Below are 17,454 nucleotides of genomic sequence, written 5' to 3'. Positions count from 1 at the left end.
CCCAGGGAAATCTGCAGTTTCCAGTCTTTGCACAGAATTTTTACATGTGCCGCATAAAATTTAAAGCAAACTGTTACTAGCTCGGCTTCTTGAGGCAAGTAAGAGTATAATGAAATATTGCTGAAAGGTTTGCAAATTCCTTACTTCTTTTTTACCCCAAAATGTTCTCTTGTTTTACAAACCAATGAACAAAGGTTTGCTGGGCTGGAAAATGACTGCAGAGAGGAACAGTATCCTCTTATTTAGTCATACTCTCTTTAAGGACATTTATACCAGGGAACGATCCCTTCAATAAGTATTTTTATTTAGCTCATTTTCCTCCTTCATATCTGTCTGCATTAGACTGAAGCACTGGTTGTTCATAACTTGAGTCATCTCGTTTGTAGTTGCATTAATGATGCAGGAGTGCGGGATATAATGATCGTGATGTATGTGCAGTGTAAACATCAAAGAAGATCCAGTTAAAGAACACAGAAAAAATACAAAAAAAATTCCTTTGACCTTTGCTTTGGCGTTACAGATGATCATGCTACTCATTTATAATTTACAGCCTGGAGCAACACGGGTCTCATTTTCCTTCTCAGAAAGAAAGAAAGGCAGAAACTCTTGAGTAGTGGTACAGAAAACAGGGAAATACCACTAATGTGGCCCAGCTTTTACAGTCCAGGGCAATGTGCTGGAAGCATCCTGTCATTATATTGTGTGAGATAATAATTTCACATCCAGGAGAAGGCAAGTTGAAAAGCTTCAGGAATACAGTGTGAAATTTGTAATACTTGATTTTACATCTTCCAGCTTCCCTGGGAATGAAGCAGTTTGTCTCCTCTCCCTTATCAGGTCACAAAGCGAGCTGGAAATTTCATAGCCCTTATTTAGATTATATTAGGAGCATATACCAGCAAAGCATGTTATGTTTATGAAAGGATGGATTAAGCCAAATCATAAACAGGCAGTTTTGGGGCAGGCTGTGTCTGCAAAGCAGCTGATGTAACTGCTGGGTGGCAGCTAAGCTCTTCATTCACACATTGCTTTAATTTTGCAAAAGCATCCAGGTGTTGCCAAAGATTTGTTTGATTTTTTCATGCTACTGTTCCAGCCATGAGAAAGAATCAGCTCTGAGGAGTTAATGAGACTTGTCACTGCTCCCAAAGTTCATTACACAGAGCTAGGCAGATCTTATGCTATGCCTGCAAAGGCAGCTTCGTGCAGGGAAAAGAATGAAAGGGCCAAAAATAATGATCAAGTGCAGTTTCTTGCAGTCCTGTATGTCCATGGCACAACTGGCTGGTTGAACAGCACATCCAGGTCTGAGGACACCCTAAAGACCTAAGATGGGCAACCAAGAGGCCCAAGTGCAGTGGGACACAAGTTTAAAGGACAGAGGTTAATTGTGACTCAAATACTGCTCTCTTAGCAGGAAATGTGTAACAAAAATACCCATGACATCTTAGAAATTAAATTACAAAAGAACATGGAAAGCCTGTAGGCTGGAGGCAGCCTGGAGCTAGGAACAATCCACATCTGACCATGTTTGACCATCATCCTCTGCCTAGGAGGAAGTGGTGCTACCACAGCACTGGTGCTACATCCAAAGTCCAGCTTGCATATTTTAAATGCCAGGATAAAAAAAAAAAAAAAAAAAAAAAAAGGTACAATCAACTCCCCAAACCCAAAAACATTTCTAAACGTACCTTATATCCATATATGAATCTCCAGCTCAACTGAAAGTTTAATTCCATATTTTGAGGTACATTGCTCCAGTTTCCTGGGCTCCATGCAATGAAATACAGATAGAAAAAGCACCCAGGACTCAGGTCCTGAGCAGGAACATCTCCAAATGCTGCTGCACTCAGTCAAAGGTCAGTCCCAGAAACCAAAGTCATGGAAAACAGTTCTCTAACCCCCTCAAATCTACCTTACTCTCACCCAGATCTACAAACAACTCTCCACAACCTCTGAGCACAGACCTGGTCCTCAGGTTCAACAGCTGGGCTCAGGTCTTTCCATTCTACTCTGCGTTAATTTAATTGCAGTTTTCTAATTGCATTTTTTATATGTTTTAATTTAATTTCTATGGCATTAATTTTATTGCAAGCACATGAGCATGATTGTATTTCTTTGGATTCAATGCCAAAATTCAGAATAAATAGAGTGACACACACACACACCAACTAAGAAAACAGAAAAACCTGCTCATTGCTTTAAATGGCATATTTTTGGCTCACTGGCTGGAGTTTGAGAAAGAGTTTCAATTTTCTTTGCTATCACAGACTTGTCTGATCATTCATGAGTCATTTGGTCTCTCCATGCCTCAAGCCCTCATCTCTAGAAATTCTGCTCAGGACTGCCCTAACTCTCCAGTGAAGGGTGAGAATATATCTGTTAAAATGTGCTCATATATTTAGCAACAAGGACCATGTAAGGATGAAGAGGAAGATTTATTTGGAGCATCTTATACAGGAGTTTTTGATATGCACATAAGGAAAGGATATGTGGAAGTAAAGCTGATATCACTTGATGTCTTCCCCCTCCAGTCGGCCTTTCCCCAAATTATCACCTTGCCCTCAAAAGTTGTTGCCAGTTCTGTGTTTCTATTCAGTTAAGATTCTCATATTTTTCTTGATCTAGATCACTTAAGTGGGCATTTCCAATAAGGTAAAAAAAAAGGTAAATTAAAAAAAAAAATCAATATTTCTATTGCTTAATTCCACATGGTATTTTACAGCTATGCTGAAAAAAACAAGCCCAAGAGGTTGGACAAGGTTATTTCACTCCACCCTCTCCATACTAAGCACCCCAGCAAGGTCCTGCTCTGACCCAGGGCTCCCCTGCTGACAGCTCACTGGAAGGGAGAAAAGACATTTCAAATGATGTTTGGGATGATGAGGGGTCTGTTTAATCAAAACAAAGAATAATGGAAAAGTAGCTCCTGGTTTCATCACTGAAATCAAGAATTCAATGATTTTAACCTCCTTGTGTAGGTGAAATTCTTCACATACTGAGAAGCTGTCAGTTATGGAGAAGCCCCACAGTTACATACCTACAAGGGCTAGGATTTGCATGGGGAATTAAGGGAGTTATAGCAGCTGTTATAACCCCTGTTAGACTTCAGCAATATTTTGAACCTAACTCAACCAGTCTCCTTCAGAAAACCTTGCCAAGATTGCCAGAAGTTATATTTAAAGACTTTTTTTTTTTTTCCTCCCTTATATCTATTTAGATATCCTTTATCCCAAATGGTAAGCTTGGACTTGTTTCATTATTCTCTTCTGTGCAGTGCCTGTTAATTTTAAGTAGGATCTGTTGTTAGAATTTGAAAAGCTTTTGAAGCCCAGGTAATTATTAGCCTCAGACTTCTGTAGTTTAGGACTTGCACACACTCTGCTGCTTTCCTTACCCTTTTCAACTCATTACAAATGTTTCCTAATTATTAAGCATATGTGACTTGTGAGCAGCGCCATACATTATTAATGGCCCAGTCTCTTAGAACTCAGTGGAAAAAAATCAAAACTCCTTATGAAAAGTTGCTACTGTGAAAGTAGTAACTTTTCATATTTAATATCAATGAGGCTTTACTTTGTCAAAGGACCAAAGTAATGTGATTGTATTAGAGGCTAATAGCATGACATTTTTCTTCTGTTAAGAGGCTTGCATTTTCAGTACCATCTAAAGGGAGACAATTTTTCTCCTCTATTTTGAGGCTTGTCTTGGTTAAAAAATAGCTAAATTCACTTTCTGCCTAGCAGCAAGTTTTAACAGCAAAGACCCAAATCCTGAAAAACAGTCTCATAATTTAAACAATGACACTTAACTATGCAACTGCATGGATGGAATTAAGAAACTTCTAGATTTGAGTAATCACCCTCTTTCCAAAAGTAGCTGGGCAGCTCTCAGCTCCCTGAGCTTTGCTATTCTTCGAGGTGGGGGATTTAACAAAACTGTTTCCACAATTAGAGAGGCTCTTGGGTGAAAAACCTGGGCTGTTTGGTCAGTGGAGTACAAGGTGATTTACAGCTCGTGGGTACTTGAAGACAGAGGGTGCACACGCTCTTCCTGGATTGATTTTTACCTTGTTAGTCTTTTAGGCTCGGCACAAGTGGGAATACACCAATTTCAACACGTCCATACATATTACCCCTCCAGGTCAAAACAAAAGGAGATTGAGTTCACTTCTGTAGCAGGAAACAAGTTGCTGTGGTCAGGGCATGAGGAAGAGGAATGGCTGCAATGCTGCCAATCCAATCAGGGCCCTTTGGAGCCACACAGAGCTCTCCACCAAACCTCTGAGGCACTTGCGACAAGGGACGATAATTTCATTCGCCATGATCAGGCAAAAGAAAGGTATGATCCACCAGCAGACAAAATGGGAGCCTAAATTAAATCCCAGGAGAAGATTTCACAAAAAACAAACCCCCTGAGGCTAATGAAGTTGAATTAAAAACTGTTAAATCAGCTTACGAACAACTATTACCACAAAGTGCTCATATAACACTTTCACTGGCCAAATATCAGATATATGAAAAGGGGGAATACAGCCAACAGTATGTTCACACATTTAGTAAGGGGAAATTGAATGTTCTGCCTAACATCAGAAATTAAAAATCAAGCAGGGAGCCAATTTACTCATGGAGATATTAATAAAGTTCTCAGTGATTTTTATAAAGTCCTGAATAGCTCTCAAATATTTTACACTGATAAAAGAAAGCATGTTACATTCTTTAAGAATTCAGTAAATTTTTTTCAAGGCTGTTTCAAATAGATTAAATTAAAGAAGGGAAAGCAACAATCCCTCCTAGAGCTACTTTTAAATGTGAATTCTGACTTAAAGGAGACTTGGATAGTTTTGATTACTATGATGCGTTTACTGAACTATGCAGTCTCTACAATCCCTTGAATAAATCTTTCAGGGGAGGATATCTAGATAGATTTCTAAATAATAAATGTATCTGACTGAACTATAACATAAAAATTTTAAGATCTGGGAAGTTGCACTTCCTTGGGTCTTTGTTGTTTTTGAATAGAGTAATCATAATATTAATGCAAGACTTTTATCGTACCAGAATCCTAATTAGCTAAAATGTAAGTTATCACCTCTGCTCTTTGCCTGAAACAACAAGCAAGGCACATTATATGAGATTTTTTTTAATGGCAGTGGCTAGAACTAATTGAATTCATAGTTTCACGTGCCAGCAAATTTGCCACAGAATCCAGTAGTTGTGTTACAAAACTCACTAAGTGATACTCAAGTGGAAAACTTGGATGGGGTCTTTTCAGCTGAAGTCTAAGATATGAAATAATTAGGGGAGAAGAGAAATGGGCATCTTTCAGAGGTGTTTTGAAGAGCATCTCCTCAAAAAGACTAAATTTCATCCATCAATAGAAAACAAGAAAAATGCAACTTAGGGACCTTTCTTTATAGGGCCCAAATTTTCAGTAGCCCACAAACTAACAGTCTTTTGGGGTCTAAAATAGATTTGACATGAGGCCCAATATAAGTATGTCATGTCTGACATGAGGTCCAACACTGGTTCCAGGAGCCCCAGGCTCTTCTCACACCAGAAGCAGGTGAGAAGCCATCAGATAAGGACATTTATACAGTCTTATTCTCCTGACAGAAAATAACTGTACCTGCAACTCTGACCTTCAACACACACTGACAAAATATCCCTGCACTTGCTCACAAAGGGTCGCTAGAAAGTCATCTCAGAAAACTGTCAGTGGAAACAGAGGGATGCTGAAAAACTACAGTAGGAAACTATTCAATTTTTGGTCAATAATCTGTGAACAGCTAAAGAAAACAATAAATAATTATTCACATTGAGCAGCTGTTTTTCATGGCCTGGGACAGAAAGAACCTAACATTTTCCCAAAACAGTTGCACTGGTGTGATTAGATCAGTGAATTGATGTCATGCTGACTGAGAAACTAGGGACAGGAAAAGGAAAGGGAAGATTCTGTGTTTCTCCCAGCTTCTCTCTGGAAACCACTCCTCAGACCCTTGAGTGAGCTCTCTGTGGCTGCAGCTGCCCTGCAGTTTCAACACAATGGAAAGCAGCAAGAGGCAGCTGCCAGCGAGCACTGAAAATTACTCCGGTGAAAAATGAGGAGTAGTCACTGTGACAGTAAAAATTTACCAGCAGCGACAAAGAGGTGTGAAAGTAAGTATTTCACAAATGGAAAGTGAGAGGAAGGATGGCTTCCAGCAAGTGGGCAAGAATAGACAATATATGTCACAGAGGCCTCTAGGAAGCTCGTGATTCAGAGACATGTGGAAATGAGTAAGAAATAAAAGACAGCAAGATGTGCATGTCCTTTGCTGGACTTTGCAAGATAAAATAGATTTGATTAAGGGAGATGAAGGAAGAAGACAAATATGAAGGTTTCTGACTTGGTGAGACCTTACCCTGGTTGAGTGCTGGAAAGAAGGTTCAGCCAGGAGAAAGAGGGGGTATGAGGGCTAGGAACCCTGTGAACAGGTGGAAACAAATAGGCAAAAGTGGTAAACCAAGCAAAAAAAAATAAGAAAAGCCTTTCATTATCCCCCAATGCACAAACCCAGAATGCCAACTTAGCAAAAAGTAACAAGACTGAATTATTTCCTTAACCTGAGCAATGACCTTCCAATGACCTTTGAGAATGCTTATGGTTTGAGTCAGGCACTGGCTGAGACATGAATCACAATATGAGCTGCAGCTAAAGCCAGAGAGGTGTTCAGCCAGGTCAGGGACACGAATAGCTCTGGGAAACATCCCAGGCACAAAACCCCATCTGAACCCATAGCTGACAATTACAGGAAGAGACTCCAGGGGACTTAAATGGAGAGAAAACTGGTGACTACAAATGGCACAAAAGCATAAAGGCTCTTGCTGGTGTTTTCAGCTTAGAGCAATTTCAAGCCATACCATGACCTCAAAGCACACTCTGTAAGGAGAAATTAGAAACAATTCCCCACTGTGGTCTAATGAACCAATGAAAAAGCATGAGCAAATCTCATTTTTAAAGGGCATGTGCAGACTGAGAGGTCTGCAGGTTTAACTGAGAATCTTAGGAGGAAAGCTTCATAGAAAGTTACAAAATTTCTGAAGTAGAAAGAGTGAAAAATTATCAAATACTGAAAGTGAGTCAACATCTACTAGGAAATCCCAGATGCAAAATTGCATTAGTTCCAGCACATTTCTGCACAGAGGTAAGCGAGCTCTTAGCAGAAACGGCAGAAGATTTACTTGAGGTTTTTTTGTTAAAAATAAACTCTTTCCTCCCTAAGATAGAAAGGATCTCTGAGGTGGTTACAGAAACACACAGCTGAATGGACAAGAATAAGAGGAGAAATAACGCCTCTTTTTGTGACTTATTAAAAAAAGCAGGCAAAGAAGGTTTTCTTTCCATTTTCTTAGAGGTGTGTGACACCAGTACGAGTGCAGCATTTCTGGGAATTCATTCAGCAGGAAGGAAGCTTGCTGCTTTGTCTTATTGGGAAAAATCAAGACACAGCAAAGTGCTTTCAAAACTACCTGCCTGGAAGTGGAGAACTGAGGCACAAAGAGCAGGCAGATGATAACACGCGGCCTTTGAAGTGCGGGGGAAAATCACAGCAACCATCCAGACTCCAAGGAGAGCCCCAGGATCCCTTCCTTGCTAGTTAACAGGATGCAAGAGTCGCCCCCAGGCTACATTCACCTTTCCATGAGGCTAAGCCTGTTGGTTCCTTTCATGTGTTCAAGCAGTTGTATCTTACACCATCTGATGAGAAAGTTCGAGGAAAGCAAATCTGCAAGGAACGGAGCTATCTCCCTCTCATTCCCAGGGCTGGGAGTGGGACAGGACCACGGCAGAGCATGCAAAGTGATGTCCCTTCAGTGTGATCCAGGAGGAGAAATGCATGGGGGTGCACTCAGGGAATGAGAACAGCACATTTCTTCCACACTCACCCCAGCTATCCCATAGGTGGTGCAGAGTTCACACACAGCACCTTTACAGTCACCTTAAAATCCAACCAGGGCAAAGATGACAAAACAAAAGGGAAGACCTTGAGGGAGGAAGGAACAAGAAGTTTATTTATAATGAGAAAAGAGGCAAGATTGCTTGAAGGTACAGCTTAATTACAAGGAAGGATTTGAAGGAAGAGAGAGAGAAAATGCTTGACAGAGAACAAGGAGACAATCATGAGAGCCACATAAAAGGAGCCGAAGAAATCAGAATGGGAATAGATGATGTGAGTGCACATTAACCTCTCTCATTTTTTCTCCCAGAGACTCACTCCAAAGTTAAAAAATGCTCTTGGATATTTGCCATGCAGTTGGTGAATCCGAGAACACACCCCTGCAGGCCCATCATGGGTCTAGATTGGCCTAATAAATCACTTGTCCCAAGACAATGCAATTAAGCCTAATTAGCCAATAGCTTTATTCCTAAACAGTCTCTTCCCAAGGGAGGTTTTAACTTTTGGTTTCTAAATTAACTCAAGGAGCTAAATTGCTCTCATCTCCTTGGCAAAGCAACAGTTCATTTCTACCTTAGCACAGGATACCTCACGCACTCGGGGGACACGTGTTCACCACACGAGTAGTTTATTTACATTAGCCCACAGTCTGAGTCCAGTAGGACCAGTGAGAAACCCTTCTGGAAACAGCAGCACGTTCACTGCCATCTGTCACCACTGACTTTCCCACCTGGCTGCACTCAGCACAGCTTCCCTACAAGTCTCTACATTGCTTCTCCTGATCCTCTCCTTGACCAGGACAAGGTGCTCTGCTCTGATAAAGCATTCAGCAGTGCTGAGATACTCAGAGGTGACAAATTCAAGGAGTCAGTGAGAAACAGACCATCTTAGCCTATTATCTGAGTAAAGTCTGAGTAGAAGATTCAGTCTGAGCAAAGAAATTCTTCCCTGTGAGGGTGGTGAGGCCCTGGCACAGGGTGCCCAGAGAAGCTGTGGCTGCCCCTGGATCCCTGGAAGTGTCCAAGGCCAGGTTGGACAGGGCTTGGAACAACCTGGGATAGTGGAAGGTGTCCCTGCCCATGGCAGGGGGTGGAACAAGATTTTTAAGGCCCCTTCCAACTCAAACCTTTCTATAACCCCATGATTCCTAGAAGCATTCTCAACAAGAGCAGCATTAGTTCTTTCCATTACAGCAGATATAAAACAACCTTCCAAATCCTTTTATGACTGTCCTTTGCTCCCAACTCTCAGTCCTCCAAAGTTACACTATTTTCAGCAGTTTTACAGAAAATTCAGCTCTTTATTTTGGGGATTATGTGACTCTAATTCAAAAAAAGACTAAATGTGATATCTCCTCATAAATCAAGAAAACGAGTAAGGAAAAACTCAGCAGGAGCTGCCAGTCCTCAATGGTGTAGAGTAACCTCTTGCAGAACAGAGTTACTGGAGAGAGAAGGTTTGCCCTGGAGCAGGATGGAGACCCAGAGCACCCGGGAAAAATGGGAAGGTGGAAGTATAAGGAGTTGAGTAGCATATTTCTGTTTATCTGATGCCAGGGTTAAAGCTCACATACCAAAAAAAAAGCTGTGCAGGTCTCTAGAAAGAAGTAGCAGGAAGCTATTTGTGTGCTGGCATTTTCATTGGCATCAAAATGCCGAAAGGGTAAATGGTCTAAGAAAAAGAGCTGATATCTCACCTCTGTCTCTGAAGAAATTGGCTGAAGATGCCTTCTGTTCCTCAAAGGTAATATGAAAAAGTTACCTTTTTGCTTCTTGTTCTTTTAAGCTTTTTTTTTTTATGCTATAGTAAAAGCCAACATATTCTTTGGACATCAGCTGCTTCCTGCACATGCAGCATTTCTTCACATCACAGAAACTTTTCACTTTTAAACACTACCTGCTGCTAGTGTGGGCTAAAGTCTTGATAAATCCTTTCATTTTAAACACTGTACAGTTTTCATTTAATCCTCTGCCAGTGTTTATCTATTATTTTCCTGACTGCTTTATATACATTTATTTCCCTTTCATCTGTTTAAATTGTGCCTTACTTTTACCTGGCTTACTGTCTCAGGGCTCTGCAGCTTTGTCCTCTCCTGTCCCTTTCACCCCTGACAGCAGAGTTGAGACCACTGACCAGCTACAGCTGCCAACTCCCTGCTGGGAACACCTGACTCGTGCAACTTCTCCCCCAGGTGCTCACAAACATTCACATTTCATTACAGCTAAATTGGTTGGTAATTCAAGTTATCCTTTTCATAAATGGAGAATTAGGGAGGGAGAAAAAAATTTACAAAAATTAAATCGGGAATTATTCTGGAGCCCAAACAGCTAGACAAGCAAAATTTCAGTATTAGCAGGTCATTTCAGTGCTCTCTGTGCCTTGGAAACCTCCCCTCTGCAACACTTACGTGGAAACCTGGTGGCACAGGCTCAGCCTGCACTGACCCGATGGTTTCAGTAGTATTTCATAGCTCTGCTCTCTCCAGGTCCTTTTTTTTTTTCATTTGAAACCTTCCCATAAAGAAATCACTCTCACACAATTAGCCAGGAATATATTGCATTGTGATATATAGAGCAGGTATTAAAAAAGCTATTTGAGTATTAAGAGAGACTTCAAAGGAGGTGAGATCATGGAAGAATGGGGACATTTCGGACCCATATATGTCAGATTGATTCAGTTTACTGCTCTAAGGAGCGAGATGGGGACTAGCAAAGGACTACCCCACATGCTTGAGTAGAGATGTTAATTGGGCTGGTTACAACATGGCACTTTTAGACCCATGCCCCCTGCAATGAATTAGAGAACCATCCCACACTAAGCCAAGCTGCTTGCAGGACATCAGGGTGATGTTTGCAATGACACAAAATGAGAAGGGGACATAGGAGACTGCATCACCCTCAGCTTCTCTCTGATCTAAGATCAAGCCCTGCCCTTAGGCATAAATCCTTTCCCAAGATACTGAATTGCCAACTTTATAACTCTTGTGGGAAGTTTGCACTTCCATGAAGAGTGTGACTGGCTTGCCTTTTTGTCTGCTGGGACATGCTATAGTATTACTGATTTACACTGGGTTTGTGTTGTGGAGGTTTGCAGTGAGGCAGCCTCAAAGAAGAAAACAGCTCTGGCACGGCCTCAGGTACTGATGGTAAAGCTACTAGACACTTTAAATACTTTAACAACTCTTCCTTAAGCTGCATTTTAAAAGAAAGCAGCAAATAAATGTCTTGTTGTTAAGGGGAGCAGCTGCAGGGGAACCCAATTTCTTAAACTGGGCATAGGACAAAGCATACTCACAAAATTAAAGGACATTAAACCAAAGCACCTAAATTCCTTTAGTGTTGTGCAGTAGCTGGATTTGCAGGGTTTAAAAATGAAATTTTGGACTGAGTTGTTTTATTTGCAAGAAGTCTTTTTGCCCCAGCCTCAGCCAGTAAAAGGCAAATGTTCTGCCTCTCTGAATTACAGTCAGAACATGCATTTTCCTATTAAGACACAGTAGATTATTCCCATATAAAAATAACTACCTAGTCGATAACTTGCAGGAAATATGAAGGATGAGACAAATTAGAGAAATTTATAAAGGTGGGTAAAAAGTGACTCACCTAATACGGGCCGTGAGTTAAAACAGTATTTCAAGACAGTTCAAACGACAAAAGGGTGTCAGCTGGATTGGAATTTAATTCCCTGCGTATGTGTGGGCTGAGGTGCAAAGAAACAAGTGGTTGGTGTTTCTGTTCTTGACTGAAGTTGTGCGGCCACTGGGTGTCATCCTTGATTCAGATGACAGCCAGAGACTGCAGCTACAGTGCAAAGCCTGCAACTTCCCCAGCAGTTAAATTCCACTCTATTTGATTGTACAACATAGAGCAAATTGCTCTGCATTTAAATCAGCTATAAAATTGAATACTTTGACATAGACAAATTCTCCTTTGTCTCAGTGCCTTATTTGGAGACCTGAAATGGCTGGTTGATGCAGGAAAGAAAGAAAAATAATGGAACTGGGGCATAGGAACTACAAACAATTTGATGAGTGATTATCAAATCTCGGGAAATATGAAATAACTATGATTAAATAATGCAGAGGATCGATGCAGGAAGTTTGGAATTATATCCTTAATTGGTCCCCAGGCTGGAAAAGCCTATTCCATATAGGTAATTTCATTTAAGATATTCAGTATCCAGATTCAGTACACAAATTAATGACTATGTATGAAGGAACTGGTTCAGGAAAAACTAATTTAAACTCTTACCTACAATACCAAGCCAGTACCCTCGGAAAAGTTCCAACATGTCATCAAGGAGGTAAAAAGACTGAAAGTCCTTGATATTTTATTCATTCCACCTATAGATATTCCATAATTTTTCACATTTTTCCCACTGTTCAGCATCTTCCCAGCTCCCCACAACCAGCATCCATGAGAGCCACACAGCCAGGTGTGGCCATGGGAACAACGCCTGCACCTGGCTAACAGAGGAGAAGGAAAAAAACTGTCCAGAAGAAATATCCAGATATCTGGAATGTTTTGCCAGTGTTCACATATAAGGATCGAATCAGCTCACAACAGGTCATATGTCATCCTAATGAGTTTTCTGTTATGGGTGACTGAGAAGAACTTATCAGCGTTATTTTGTTATCTCCTGAGAGTCTAGACAGTCTGAAACCAGCACATAGTGCAGCAAAGCTGCTTATTATAATATTATTTGTCTCTGAAACCTGATTTAGTTTGCCTTCTTCAAGCTAAAATAAAAGGAAGTGCCAGCAATTTCTCCAAGTATTACAGCCAGAAATGTTTACATTTGTCAGTGCATTAAAAGTATTAATCCCACTGTTCTCAATATACATAGGTAGAGTACAGCCATATAATGGCTTAAATAACAGGTGTTTGTGTTAATGCACCTAGCCTCAGCTGATAGCTCAGCTTTCCATGGATTATAGTCTTTCAGAACAGGTCTCCATGTAATACTTCCTAGCTTTACCAGTGGATATAATTTTAATGAAAACATGCCACTACTAAAGAGCTATTAGGCACAGAGTTGAAAGTGTCTTTGATTTTGCTCCCCAACCAAAGACTTTAATGATTATTTTAAATCCATTTTTAAAGAAAGGCGTTAAATATTCTCTTTACATTAAACAGCCTCATAGACATGATTTAGGGTGCTTGGTTTTAATATTATCAACACTTTCTTTTATAGTTCTATTTAGTTAAGAACTGATAGCAGGCTTAAAGGAGGAAATGCATTTTAAATATAAGTATGTGCATTAACAATTTCAAAATTTACTAAAGTTACTGTAAAACAACCCATCTGAAGTAACAAAATCAGATAACCAAATTGTCTAAATGTTTACTACTCCTTTCATTGATGCAATAAAACAGTAACAAATATTAGCCCAGTGAGTTTTTCTTGAAACAGGAATTTCCTTCTGTTGCTATAAATATATGCATAGATGCACATGCCCATATTCTGTGGCTAGGAATTTGCACAATTTCACTTTCAGGTCTCAATTCAAAGGAAAGATTCTTTCCTGTTTAAACTTTGCAGCACCTTTTATTTGGGAATTTATTATTAGAAAAATACTTACGCTGGTTTAATACTCTTGGAATGCTTTTCATGAATGTAGGCACCAGCAAGGCCTCCTGCTCCAGAATTTAAATACTGCAAAGAATAAAACAATGTATTATCTGTAAAGTATCACTTTCCTTCCCTCACCCTGATCTATAAAACAAACCAATTTTAACACTTCTAGTGGTTTCTAGATGGAGATCTTAGCATTTGTCACAAAGTGCTGATGGAGGTAAAAGCAGATATATTTTTTCAGATTAGTTTTAAAAGTCTCTCTCTTGGCTTACGTACGGTATTTGAAGTCTAACAGGCCAGAAAATTGAAGTGCATCTGAAACAGTTCCATACCATAATGTATATAGCAAAGTCATCAACCAATTCATCTGACTGTGTGTCGAGTCTTAATCTCACTAGGAGTCAAAGGAACTAAAGGTACCTTGCTCTGTGATCTGAAATTATTAAAGTTTAGACAAGAATATTCCCTTATTTAGGGACCACTTCATAAATTATTATATCTGCGAGACCTTCTTGGTGTGAGAAATAAGAGAAGAGCTCCTGATCTCCTGTCCACAGGGCAGATGTTTAACCACCACCAGCATCCATCTCACACCCACAAGACCTTGTAAGTCATTGCCACTATTGTTTTTTGGAACCACTCATAACAAAGGCACCATTAAAGTCAGTGTCCATCTCCTCCTTGTGGCCAATTCAAAGATTCAGCCAAGTCTTGCTCAATCGTTCAGGTGCAGTTCTTATTCACCTGACCTGTTTGCTGACCCGTGAGATAAGAGACCTTACAGAAAACAGTCTCCAACAATGAATCTGTTTTACCTTGTAGGAGCACCAGCAGGCAAAATCTACTCCCCAGTCATGCAAGTGAAGCTCTACATTCCCAACAGCGTGAGCCAGGTCGAATCCAACAAAGCATCCCTGCAGGAAAGAGATGATTATTAGGTCACTTATTAAGATAATCATCACTGTGAAATTTTGAAAAGAACAGCTTCAGAGCTTAACTTCCTCCCTCTATAGGCAGGCCATCTAGTGACTCTTTACAGAGGCAGAGATTGATAAGTGGGAATGGATTTAAACTGAAAAAGGAGAGATTTAGGTTAGATGTTGGGAAGAAATTCTTTTCTGCAAGGGTAGTGAGACACTGGAACAGGTTACTCAGAGAAAGTGTGGATGCCTCATCCCTGGAAGTGTCCAAGGCCATGTTGGGTGGGGCTTGGAGCAACCTGGGATAGTGGAAGGTGTCCCTGCCCATGGCAGGGCAGTTGGAACAAGCTGATCCTTAAGGTCCCTTCCAACCCAAACCCTTCCATGATGAATCGATCAAGTCCCATATGTTCTGAGTTATTACTAGAAACAAGTTTTCTATGCCATAGATACACAGAGAAATCATGAATTGTTCTGTGCTTTCCTTCAAGGGTGCTTGGACAGGGTTTAGATTGCTGAGGTTTTGATTGTGCAGTGAAGTGGAATCACTTGAAACAAGTATTGAGAACAAGTGTATAAATACAAACACTTGTCTGGCACAACAAACCCCAGGCAGACAAAAAGCAGTAAGGGACATAATGATGCCAGTTACCCATGAACAATTACATTCCAATATATATTTATGCTCAAGATGCCCCTGGTATTTAAACGAGGAGGACCTTGCTCTGTGAGAATCCAAATGGATGAGATAGCAATTTATGCAATGTCTTGATCTTTAAGAACTTTTATTCTTGTCCTTAAAAAGAAGGATTCTGTCATTTCTCTGTAAAAAATCTTGTATTTGCCATAACCACAATTTGCACGGGACACTGGGAAAAGGGGGGGGGGGGGGGGGGGGGGGGAACTCAACATCTAAGGACAAGAGATTTCTAGATATAAAAATAACAGTTTTACACATGAAATAACCACTGGATGGCAGCATTTTTAAACTAAAAATTTCTTCCAAGCTTTGCTATTTATTTAAGAGCAGAGAAATAAAACTGTGTTTTGTGCCTGGACTACAAATTAAAATGCTATTTTGCATTTTGCTTTTAAAACACAAACAGCTTGCTTGCAAAGCAGCAGGGTAGGAATAAGAGTGAGAGCACAGGCTTCAGAAAAATCAACATCCAATAATAAAACAAAGGGGTTTTTTTTAAGAATCTCCTGCTGTTTCTTGCATGGAGGGAGTCTTAGCTAAATTATTTAAGCAGTACTTTGGTATATTTAATCTTCAGTATAAACTAGATAACAATTTGAACAAAGCAGCATTTCAAGAAGATGTGACACGTTAATTCTAATGGAGGCATTTGTGAAGTTATCAGCTTGAGAAGTTGCTCCAAAACGATGGGAAGAAAACTCACTGCCACAGCATTTGCATGATCTAAACGTTGGAATCAGAGTCCCAATAAATAGCTGTGGTGGCTTGATTTCACAGGGACACACAGAACTGAGTTAAGACAAATCAAATGAAAGGGTGAAGGTAATGCAGAGAGGCTGGGGCACACTGAATTCCAATGGGAATGCTCTCATTCAGGGGTAAAATGGCTTTGGATCAGAGAAATAAGCTATAGCACACTAAAGCCAATTGCCAGTGAATGAGGAGGTTCTTGTAGGGTTTTAAAGCATTTACTTCAAAACTTCAGTTGACTGGATTTAAACCTTAACAGGTACATACATCCCACACAAACTCGTGGAAGCAATTCTATAACAAATTCACTGGTTTCAGTGGAAACCAGGAATAATACAGTGAGAGTCTTGCAGAATGTGTGTGTCTGGCTGTACATTAACAGAATTGAAACAAATTAAAAAAAAAAAAGGAAGTTGCTCATAAAGAAAAAGCATTTAAGAAATTTAATTCTCTAAGTCGTGTGCCTAAACCAGTTGTCTTTTCCCTGTCAGTACATCTATAAAAAGATATGTTCAACCACACAATGTCAGATTATGAAAATACAGTAGATGGGAGGTAGGAGGAGACACCCTGGGACAGTGGCAGGTTGGATGTCCTCACAGTACTGAGGCTCCATAACCACATTTACATGTGTGACCTTGACATGGACAAACTTTCTTGGGCACTGACAGTGGCTGCAACAGATCAGCTCCAACCTGCAGTTCAAGCTCAGAGCCCACAAAAAGGAAGGTCATTGATGCAACACCCATGGGTCCTCCTCCTGAACTCCTTTAGCTGCTCCCTACCACTTTGAAATTGGTTGGCAAATCCTCCTGGGCATTGATTAACTGAGTATTGAGGCACAGCCTGGAAATTCGGGTTCGGTGCTGGCAGGGTTCCTGCATCAACTCAGAAACACCCACTCGCTCCAGTTTGTTCGAGTCATCATCTGCAAGATGGGTTGTGCTGGTTTGCTTTCACAGGGAGGTGTCTGGCACTTGAGTCACACAAACAGCAAATGTTTAGCCACACAGATTGCATGGAAAAAGTAAAACAAACTGAAGCAGCTCTCCCTGCACAAGCCACGCAGAACCAGGACTGCGTGGGAACGGCACTTCCCCAGACTGGGGGGAAAACAGAGCTCTCCATCTGCTCTGGGCAAAGGAGAGGACATGTGCTCTCCCCTGCCTCTTCCATTTTATTCCAACATCTAAAAGTCATTTCTGCAAAGTGTCTGGGTAGCTGCTGATAACCAGCAGGTAACAACTCAGCATGGACAATGACATTTGGAGAGAGGGAGAGAAATGACAGCTTCATGCCAGCAAAGCTGGGACATTTAGAAAGAGAGACAGGAAAAGAAATGAAGATGAAGGATCTTAAAGCTCTTCCTACTGGGACTCAAGAGATTAAAATATTTTACATAACGGTACAGAGTCAGTGGAAAGTACAATTTAACTTATGAAATGAAAATTGTGTTTGAAAGGTAGAGTCTCCTAAAAGTCAGCCATTTCTTCACTTGTAGAAAAAACAACTCAGCCTCCTCCATCCTCTAGAGCAAGCTTGAAAGTATGAAACAAGGAAAACTGTTA

At 40.5% G+C, this 17,454-nt stretch overlaps 1 protein-coding gene across 15 annotated transcripts in view; it reads right to left on the bottom strand.

Moving 5' to 3' along the window:
* Nucleotides 1-17,454, bottom strand: part of KYNU (kynureninase) — an 83,659-nt gene that overhangs the window by 10,310 nt on the left and 55,895 nt on the right. For 14 of the 15 annotated variants that reach the window (XM_069021274.1, XM_069021280.1, XM_069021276.1 and 11 more), the window contains 2 exons: nucleotides 14,332-14,430; nucleotides 13,521-13,594 (listed from right to left, as the gene is read on the bottom strand). In XM_069021274.1, the coding sequence (XP_068877375.1) occupies nucleotides 13,521-13,594; nucleotides 14,332-14,430 (173 nt within the window). Of the gene's footprint in view, nucleotides 1-12,170; nucleotides 12,405-13,520; nucleotides 13,595-14,331; nucleotides 14,431-17,454 lie in introns of those variants that run through there. The other variant, XM_069021283.1, reaches the window with a different exon arrangement.

Source organism: Aphelocoma coerulescens, chromosome 7 (genome assembly GCF_041296385.1).
Source record: "Aphelocoma coerulescens isolate FSJ_1873_10779 chromosome 7, UR_Acoe_1.0, whole genome shotgun sequence".
Classification (NCBI taxonomy): Eukaryota; Metazoa; Chordata; class Aves; order Passeriformes; family Corvidae; genus Aphelocoma; species Aphelocoma coerulescens.
This window is presented reverse-complemented; position numbering and strand designations above follow the sequence as displayed.